This window comes from Piliocolobus tephrosceles, chromosome 5 (assembly GCF_002776525.5).
Source record: "Piliocolobus tephrosceles isolate RC106 chromosome 5, ASM277652v3, whole genome shotgun sequence".
In the NCBI taxonomy this organism is placed as follows: domain Eukaryota; kingdom Metazoa; phylum Chordata; class Mammalia; order Primates; family Cercopithecidae; genus Piliocolobus; species Piliocolobus tephrosceles.
Window position 1 is genome coordinate 165,565,233 of NC_045438.1, and position 10,265 is coordinate 165,575,497.

Consider the following 10,265-nt stretch of genomic DNA (forward strand, 5'->3'; position numbering starts at 1 on the left):
TTCCTCATGAGTGGGATTAGCCCCTTATACAAGAGACTACACATGGGATTTGGCCCCTTTTGCCCTTCCACTTTCCACCATTAAGGATGCAGCAGCAAGCTATCATCTTGGAAACAGAGAGCAGGTGTTTGGAACTGGTTCTGTTTTATCTGATTCTGGGGGCCCCTCTTTTTCCCTATGCAAGATCCCCAAATTTTCTTCCTTCTCTCAAAGAAATCTTTCAATATAGATGGGACTCAAAGGGAGTCATTTGCCCTCGAAGAGGTGTCACAATATGTCGTGTCAGTCATTCACACCTTAGTAAGAAAAAGCTTTTCAGGTCCTTGCCAGCGATTCTGGGAAAGGCTTCGAATTGAGAAAGGGGCCGATCCCCTGAGGAGGGCGCTGCCCGGAAGCCACGCTCATTTCTGCTTCCACTTGGGCAACCCCGGGAGCTCTGACTCCTCGGCAGTCACAGGGAAGGGCCGCCGCCCCGCCCGCGGCTGCTGGCCCGGGTGACGCTTCCGCATGCTATAAGGGCAGCGGCCCCTGGTGCTTCCTCCCACACCTCGCACCCAGCTCGGAGCCCGGAGCGTGCCTTGGCAGCGTATCGGGTAAGGCCGGGCCTCGGAGCGGTGGCGCGGTGGCGAGCTGGGGGGAGGCCAGGCCCCCTCGCTCAGCTTCCAGCCCAGCACCCCGTCCCCCGCCCCAGGCTCAGGCCCATCAGCCCGGCAGCTCCCTGCGCGCACCTCCCCCACCCGCTTGGCGCCCCCATCCCTTCCGGACGCCCCGTCTGAGACAGGCGACCTCCGATCCCCCGCCCTTGCCTGGGCGCAGGCGGGGCCAGCCTGTGAGGGAGGAGGGAGGACGACAGATGCAGGCGGAAGGGCAAGACTGAAACCCGAGATTAGAATGTTGTCCTTTCTCCCTGAATTCCCTTCCTCCCAGAGCTGTCTGTGACAGTTTCCGGGCAGCTCAGGGTCGAGCACGGCTCCTATCTGCAGCTGCAGGGAGAGAGAGGAGGAACCCCGTGCGATTCTAGGGACCATTTCACAACAAGGAGAAGTCAGCTGCCGAGGGGGCAGTACAGCTCTTTGCCTGTCCTTGGGGAAATTAGGGCTCTGAGAGTGGAGATCAAGATGGGCTAGTGGGTGGCGGATGCGATGCTGCACCGCCAGACCCTGGACGGTGGCGGGTTTCCAAACTGGCACATCCTACACCGGCTCTGAGACTTTGGGCACTGGATCTCTTACACCTTTTGAACCTCAAGAATAAAGAAGACTTCTATTATTATACTAGTTACAGAGATACCTTTGCGGGAGTTTTAATGCATAGTAGGTGGCTATGAGTCTCTGATAGAACGCTGTTAGTTCAGGTGAAGGCAGGCAATGGATTCATCGCCCAATGAATCAGAGACTTGAATCAGAGGCTCAGAAGCACCTGCGCTCCCAAACATAGGCTGGGAGGACCCAGGGCTGGGTGGCTATGCTAAAGCTGGGGTGGCTGGGGCCTGCCCCACCCCACCCCACCCCCCAGACTCACCTGTCCGCAAGGCCAGAGCCCTTTAGGGCTCCTTGGGCCCTAACATCCCCTGTAGCTGCTGAATCCTTGGCCAGCATGGTCCCACATTTGTGGGCCTGGGAAACTGTTCTTGCCCTGCTGGAATAAAAAGGCGGGGAGAAAGTACAAGATCAAGGGTGCCACAGGGTGGTTGGCAGAAGTGGAGGAAGCTTCTGGGGGAAAGAGTGCTGCCTAATCTGCTGGCATGGGCAGTGGGCACCATGGGGACCCTGTTCTGTGTTGCAGTTTTCACCATGGAGCAGCTGAGCTCAGCAAACACCCGCTTCGCCTTGGACCTGTTCCTGGCCTTGAGTGAGAACAATCCGGCTGGAAATATCTTCATCTCTCCCTTCAGCATTTCATCTGCGATGGCCATGGTCTTTCTGGGGACCAGAGGGAACACGGCAGCACAGCTGTCCAAGGTCAGCAGAAACGACAAAAAGGGTCTGCTTCCCTTCCATCTCCCTGCGAATGGACGGTCTTTATGGAAAGGTTGTGCCTTTGAGCTCTCACAGTGTGTTTTCAACACTGTATTTTTATGAGATCAGACTTTCAGAAAAGTCACACTTGTATGCAGGCTTTCATTCATCATCAGGTTTTTCCTAAGTACCTACCACATACCAGGAACTGTTTTTTTGTGTTGCTGAGGAGATAGCAGTGAGCAAAGCTGACAAAAATCCCTGCAGGGCGCGTCTTCTGTTCCAGTGGATGAATCTGGCAGCTTTCTTGGAAGCCATACTACATCCTCCTGAGCTGGCAGCTTCCAGTTTTTGCTTTGCATATAATGGATGATATGCAACTCATAAATGTTGCCCGTTACATAACACTACTTTCAAGCATAATGAGAGGAATGAGACACGGGGAATGTATTATAGTGGAGATAGTGGCATTGCTTTTTAGCAAGGAAAAGAGAAAAAGTGACCCTGTGGTTCTACAGTCCCAGGGTGCTGAGCATGGCTTAGTGGGCTGTGGCATAGCACGCCCTGCAGGGGAGGTGAAGCGGAGACCCAGCAGCTTTAGGAGCAGGACCCAGCCCTTGGCGATGTGACAGGTCACTCTCATGCCCAGCCTTCCTTCTTGTCCTTAATGGACATGGAGGGGACTTGTGTGTTTGGTACTCTTTAATTCTGAGAAGAGAACTCTAGCTCTCTCTCTCGAAGCCCAGCAGAAAGCAGTGGTAAAAGTAGAGGCTCTTCTAACATACCTGCTGTAAATTATACTGCCCCTGTTCCTTGGCAAGGTGCAGCCCGGGATTCAAGTTCAAGGGGCTGCGAAGCTTCTATTACCCATCGCGTTAGATATGAAAGCATTTTAAATGTATTTTTTAAATCCAGTTTTTAAAAAAACTCTGTTACTAATTGTTAGTTGCTTCTTGTGGGGTTATATCAGTTGCTAGCTTGAGGCTTTCCAGGGACTTTAAAACCTCAGCAAAGAATAGTTTTAAGGACTCCTCCCTCATTTCCATTAAAGCAGATCCCTCATTTCCATTAAAGCAGATGGAGCATAGGCACAGTGCAAACATTCCACATCTCAGTGAGTAATGTGGACTTCGTACCCTATGCAATTTTGTTCTTTGTGTCATAATCATAAAGGAACCGGCCTAGGTCTCATAAAACCACAAAGGGCCTCTTGATTTGTAACTGATACATGGGGAATTAAACTTTTGCCAGAATGTTAAGTTTAAGGAAGTTATTTTAAAATAAGTGAGTTACTGATGTTAATAGGGTAATAAAATGTTAAAAGCCTCAGTCTGGAATATCTTCGTGGTTCTGAATAGAGGATGAATCCTATTTTTACTGCTTATTTCTGAGAACTTTCAGTAAAATTATATTTGATACAGAATATAAATATGAACAGACCATTTATTATTTTCTTTGGAAAAGGCTGACTTATATATAAATATATAGTGTATTAGCCACCCACATTTGTGGAACTGCTAGTGTAACAAAGAGTGATGTAAAAGCAATGTCTAAAGTTGTAATCATTCTGTCTCACAAAGCCATACATTTTGGATTTCCTATTGTTTGTTCTGCAATGACAAATTAATAAAGTATTGGGTTTGGGATCATCAATAATTAGTAATAAAAACACATTAATTTGATAGAAGGAAACACCAAGGAATCACTTTATAGTTTCAAAATAAATGGCGGTAGAAAGAATGTTTTCTTTATTTTAGACTTTTCATTTCAACACGGTTGAAGAGATTCATTCAAGATTCCAGAGTCTGAATGCTGAGATCAACAAACCAGGCGCGTCTTATATTCTGAAACTTGCTAATAGATTATATGGAGAGAAAACTTACAATTTCCTCCCTGTAAGTACTTTGCCCTTCGCATTCTAAAACCCCACTAGACACTGCAGATATTTTCCAGCACAATCAAGTCATGGAAGTCAGTTTAATATTTGTAAACTTTCAGAAAAACAATACAGAAGGCAAACATGGCAAAAACAATCCAGAAGGCAAACATGATAGAATGCAAACTTTAAGTCGCTTGATGATTTTGTGTTACAGTCTTGGTGAAAAGATAGCTCCTGGAGGTTTTGCTGAAGCAAGAGCACAATCAGTATTTGTGAAATCTTAGTCAAAGATCAGAAAAGAGTGGTAATTTTTATATAACAACAGCAGTATAAGGGTTAGGCTTACCACTACTGGAATGCACAGTTAAAAATGGCTAAGATAGTAAAATAATGTTAAATGTTTTTTACTACTATAAGAAAAACTGTAAGAGTTTGAAATTTTGTGTTACATGGAATTGTAGCCTTTTAGGACAATTTCTGTTGCTTTTCGGGATTGTAGAAAACAATTTCAACATGTAGTAGGAGTATATTTCCTTTTTCTTTTTTTAAATAGGAGTTCTTGGCTTCGACTCAGAAAACATATGGTGCTGACCTGGCCAGTGTGGATTTTCAGCATGCCACTGAAGATGCAAGGAAGACCATAAACCAGTGGGTCAAAGGACAGACAGAAGGTGAGCGCCTGGGCAGAATGGAGTCATTATGCGCTGGTGGTGTCATTCCTTTCCTCAGTCCGCCTTTCCCACCTGCAGCTATTGCCTCCCCAGCTCCCACAGTCCTGGCACACTCTGTGATTACAGTCAGAGGATGCTCCCGGTGTGTGAACTCTGCACTGCACGTTGCTGGACAGCTCTCACATGTTAGAAGTTCACCAGAGTGGAAACTTGAACATGATTGAACTCAAGCAGCTAAATCCTTTTTTCTTATCAGCTCCCCAAAACTTTTAAAGTTACATTTTAAAGTTAAAACCAACATTGGCAGGCGTGGTGGCTCATGGCTCTAATCCCAGCACTTTGGGAGCCAAGGCGGGAGGATCATTTGAGGTCAGGAGTTCAAGACCAGCTTGGCCAACATGATGAAACCCTGTCTCTACTAAAAATACAAAAAAAAATTAGCCGGGTGTGGTAGCGCACACCTATAACCCCAGCTACTCTGGAGGCTGAGGCAGGAGAATCTCTTGAACCCGGGAGGCGGATATTACAGTGAGCCGAGATCATGCCACTGCACTCCAGCCTGGGCAACAGAGTGAGACTCCGTCTTAAAAGAAATAATAATAATAAAAATAAATAAAACATAAAGTTAAAACCAACACTGAATACGGCAAAAAAAGGAATTAAAATTTTGAGGAGAATCCAGCCTGCCAAAAATTACCTAATACACATATGGGAAGAAATGTCCTGGAATTTCACGGAAATACCTGAAATCAATATTCACAAACTACTGTGGTCATACATTTTTTGCCAACATCTTGTCCAGTAAAAAAGGTGTGGTAGGTGGGGACTGACTTGCTCTGAGGGTGCAATTTATTTCTTTCCTACATCTCTCTTCTTATCTAGTCCTGTATTAGTCAACCCACTCCAGTAGGCGTGTCTTCCGTTATACGAATTGTTCCCGGCCATACCTGTGGTCACCAAGGTGACCTTTATTTCCATGGAGTATGTTCTGCTGGGTTTTTTTGTTTGTTTGTTTTTTGTTTTTAAGAGATAGAGTCTTGCTCTATCACCCAGGCTTGAGTGCAGTGGTGCGATCGTGGCTCACTGCAGCCTTGACCACCTGGGCTTAAGGAATCTTCTCATCTCCACCTCCCAAAACACTGGGATTGCAGGTGTGTGCCACCACGCTTGGTCTTGTTCTGCCTTTTGGATATTGTTTGAATCTTTTTTTGTGAGAGTAGGCATCTACTCAGCGATTTGAAGAAGTGATTTACTGATGACTAAAGACATTTTCATTAAGAATTTTTTGCGCGCGTGGCTCAAGCCTGTAATCCCAGCATTTTGGGAGGCCGAGATGGGTGGATCACGAGGTCAGGAGATCGAGACCATCCTGGTCTACACGGTGAAACCCCGTCTCTACTAAAAATACAAAAAACTAGCCGGGCGAGATGGCAGGCGCCTGTAGTCCCAGCTACTCGGGAGGCTGAGGCAGGAGAATGGCGTGAACCCGGGAGGCGGAGCTTGTAGTGAGCCGAGATCGCGCCACTGCACTCCAGCCTGGGCGACAGAGCGAGACTCCGTCTCAAAAAATAAAATAAAATAAAAATAAAAAATAAAAATAAAAAAATAAAAGAATAAAAAAATAAAAAAAATGGTTGTTACAAAAGAAGGCTCATTGTTTATCATACAGTCCAGAAAAGGAGAATTTTGCTGTCTTTAGTCTTTCAGCACATTTGACTTGTTTAAAATGTCAAGTCCTCTGTGGGAAGTTTGTGTGTCATCCTGGTCTGCCCCACAGGTAGTTATATTTAAAGTAGAGACGGGTTAGTGAGTAGGGCTTTTGTAACTTAATATCTTGTTAAATGAAAATTAAGTAGAAAGTATATATTTGAATTGCATTTCCGTGCTAATATATTGTCAGTTCAAATTTGGAATTCCAATTTGGATTTTTTTTAAGCTAACTTAATTTTTTTAGGGAAAATTCCAGAACTGTTGGCTTCAGGCATGGTTGATGACATGACTAAACTTGTGCTAGTAAATGCCATCTATTTCAAGGGAAACTGGCAGGATAAATTCATGAAAGAGGCCACGACGAATGCACCGTTCAGATTGAATAAGGTGAGGTGAGGTAACTGTACAGAGTCATGCGTTGCTCTAAAAGAATGCAGAGAATAATTTCAGTGATTTGTTTTAACTGTTCAGAAAGACACAAAAACTGTGAAAATGATGTATCAGAAGAAAAAATTTGCATATGGCTACATCGAGGACCTTAAGTGCCGTGTGCTGGAACTGCCTTACCAAGGCAAGGAGCTCAGCATGGTCATCCTGCTGCCAGATGACATTGAGGACGAGTCCACGGGCCTGAAGAAGGTATGGCTCCTGGGCTTCATGCTTTGTGGTTCCTCCTGTGTGTGTGTTGCACGGTAGGCAGGTGCTTGTTAAGTGTTCACTGATGGCACATTTTCCAATAGTTTGTCATTCCTTTGGAAATGTAGCCCATCAACACTTGCTACAGCAAAGTCCAGAGTTAATTTTTTTTTTTAACATTTATTTATAGAGACAAGGTCTCACTATGTTGTTTAGGCTGTTCTAGACCTCCTGGCTTCCAGCGATTCTCCTGCCTCAGCCTCCTGAGTAGCTGGGACTACAACTGGGAGCCACTGTGCCCAGCTGACGTTTCATTTTTCAAGAAAGACGGCCAGCTACTTTCAGTGGACACTTGTGATGGGGTCATCAAAGATCTATACTAAATATGATACTGGTTAGTGGCAGCCCATGGAAAGGCTCTTGAACTAACTTTAGAATAAATAACAGTAAGATGAGGATTGTTTTATTGAGGAAAAAGATGGAAAAGCCCCAAATAGTATAGCATCTATCTTCATCATGTACTATACAGTTCTATTATTACACTGTTCATTCTCATCACAATTCATGTAGACAGTGAATTAAATTTTCAATGGGTACAAGACAGGAAAAGCCTCATGTGACACGTTAGGCCTATTTACTAATATGAACTTTGTATGAGGTTTCCATTATATGTAGGGACCCTAGCCTGCTCTGTGCTCTCTGTCTCCTCCCCAACTAAACTTGCCATCAGGAAGGGGGTCTAATATTAATCATTTGCATGTACAGACTTTTAATACATTGTATAAAAATCAATGTGGTCTTTCTTTCAGTTGTATTTTTGCATTAGTTTTTTTTCTGATTGTAAAGTGAAAATCTCTAGCCTCATAAAAGGAATTATCAGCACCATTAGAGCAAGTAGAGTGATGATTCTGTTCCAGTCCAATAGCTATAACAACAGTAATGATAATAGCTGACATTTATATAGCACTATGGGTCAAGCACTTTGTATACATCATTTCATTTAATGCTCTCAACAATCTGTAAGGTAGATATAAGTAATGTCCATGTCACATTTCAGATGAGGAACTAGATCCAGTGCATAATCTGCCTTTTAAATTATCTAGGAGCTAAAGTTATTAGATATTACTTCAGCTCCAGTAACGGTCACCGATTACCACAGCTTCAGTGGGATCCAGACTAAATAGAAGAAATACTTTAAATTTCTTCTAGCGCTACTCAACCTGGAAGTAATAGCAGCTGTCATGGCCTATCACAGTAATCCATTGTGGTAGGGGTTTAGTAAACCCTGGATGAATGGATGGATGGATGAATGGGTAGATGGATGGGTGGATGGGTGGATGAGTAAATGGGTGGATGGATGATAGATAGGTGGATAGATTGTTGGATGGGTGGGTGGGTGGATAGGTGAATGAATGGATGGATGAATGAGTGACTGCGTTGCTGGGTAGGTGGGTGGATGGATGGATGGATGGGTGGGTGAGTGGATTATGGACCCAACGTACAAAGTTCCTGTACTTGAACCTTTGATGACTTGGAACACCACCTCTGCCCTATTTCATCAATTGCCAGAAAGAAATAAAATTCTCCAAATGGAATCTGTTTTGGCACAAAACATGAAGGAAACTGACTAGCAACTGATATTATGGGTCCTTTGATTTAAATAATACTTTATTGCCTTACTTATGTAAAATTGGTATCACTTCTTCTTTCGCCTCATTTTAATTGCAGATTGAGGAACAGTTGACTTTGGAAAAGCTGCATGAGTGGACCAAACCTGAGAATCTCGATTTCATTGAAGTTAATGTCAGCTTGCCCAGGTTCAAACTGGAAGAGAGTTACACCCTCAACTCGGACCTCGCCCGCCTGGGTGTACAGGATCTCTTTAACAGTAGCAAGGCTGATCTGTCTGGCATGTCAGGAGCCAGAGATATTTTTATATCAAAAATTGTCCACAAGTCCTTTGTGGAAGTGAATGAAGAGGGAACAGAGGCGGCAGCTGCCACAGCAGGCATCGCCACCTTCTGCATGTTGATGCCAGAGGAATATTTCACTGCCGACCATCCATTCCTTTTCTTTATTCGGCACAATTCCTCAGGTAGCATCCTGTTCTTGGGCAGATTTTCTTCCCCTTAGAAGAAAGAGACTGTAGCAATACAAAAATCAAGCTTAGAGCTTTATTACCTGAGTTTTTAATGGTGCCAATGTTCTTCTGTCTTTACCAATAAAACCAATATCCAGAAACAAATCTTTTATTTTCTTTTTAAGTTTGGCTCTGTTGGCTGTTTACACCCATGAATTTTGGCACTTTTCTTTTTTTACATCGAAAAAGTCCAGTGGTTGCTTTTGAATGCATCAAGTAAAAAAGAAGAAAAGAGTACATCAGATGTGTAGATTCTTGACCATGTAGTAATCTATGAAATTGCTATATTCTCCTGATAGCCATGGGAAAACATGATAAGATGGTCATTTATTTTGCAGTTAGAATTTTGGGAGCCCTGAAATAGACAGACATCCTGACTGTTGAAGGGAGGTTTAAAAACACGTATTCAATTGAAATATAAGAGAGCACCCCAACTGAGAGCCCAGGTTATGAAGACAAACTTGTCTCGCCTGACGTTTCTGTCTGTTGTTCTGCAAGATTAGTATTCTGTTACAGCCCTCTCGTTTTTAGACTCTTCAATTAAAGGGCCAATGGTTATAACCTGCATTCCCTTTTTTGTTCTTCTTTATGTATAATATATAGTTAATGTGGCAGTGCATGAAATCAAGAAGTGGGTGTCTTAAGATAAAAGATGCCAAGAGTCTACAAAAATAACCATGTAGTAAGATAAACTGCTGAACAAAGGTTTTATTGTTAGCCACCTTCGCATGTATTTTCTTTTTTTTTTTTCTTTTTTTTTTCTTTTTTTTGAGACAAAGTCTTGCCCTGTTACCCAGGCTGGAGTGCAGTGGCACGATCTCAGCTCACTGCAACCTCTGCCTCCTGGGTTCAAGTGATTCTCTTGCCTCAGCCTCCTGAGTAGCTGGGATTACAGGCACGCACCACTAGGCCCAGCTAATTTTTGTATTTTTAGTAGAGATGGGGTTTTGCCATTTTGGCCAGGCTGGTCCTGACCTCCTGACCTCAGGTGATCCGCCCACCTCAGCCTCCCAAAGTGCTGGGATTACAGGTGTGAGCTACCGTGCCTGGCCTTCTCATGTGTTTTCTGATTAAGGCTCTTGACTTCCTTCATCCATACAGGTTGTTATGCTGATAAAATGGCATTGTGCGGGGCTATGTGGGGAGATGGGGCTCTTGGACTAATATAAAACTTTGGCAAATGTAGTTCTTTGAATGGGGCTTGAAACACTGCATTTTCTTGCTCCCACAAGGATAGTGGGCACCATGAATTAATAAAATGTCCTAGGATT

At 43.9% G+C, this 10,265-nt stretch overlaps 1 protein-coding gene across 2 annotated transcripts; it reads left to right on the forward strand.

Moving 5' to 3' along the window:
• The first annotated feature begins 395 nt into the window (after positions 1 to 395).
• Positions 396 to 9,561, forward strand: SERPINB1 (serpin family B member 1). 2 transcript variants are annotated; one of them, XM_023221064.1, is made up of 7 exons: positions 396 to 593; positions 1,786 to 1,961; positions 3,716 to 3,853; positions 4,391 to 4,508; positions 6,463 to 6,605; positions 6,690 to 6,857; positions 8,583 to 9,561. In XM_023221064.1, the coding sequence occupies exons 2-7, from the start codon at positions 1,794 to 1,796 to the stop codon at positions 8,985 to 8,987; spliced, it is 1,140 nt and encodes a 379-aa protein (XP_023076832.1). In that variant the 5' UTR covers positions 396 to 593; positions 1,786 to 1,793; the 3' UTR covers positions 8,988 to 9,561. The 2 variants fall into 2 exon arrangements, with proteins under 2 accessions (XP_023076832.1, XP_023076831.1); XM_023221063.3 differs by lacking the exon at positions 396 to 593 and adding an exon at positions 965 to 1,313.
• Positions 9,562 to 10,265: the final 704 nt, after the last annotated feature.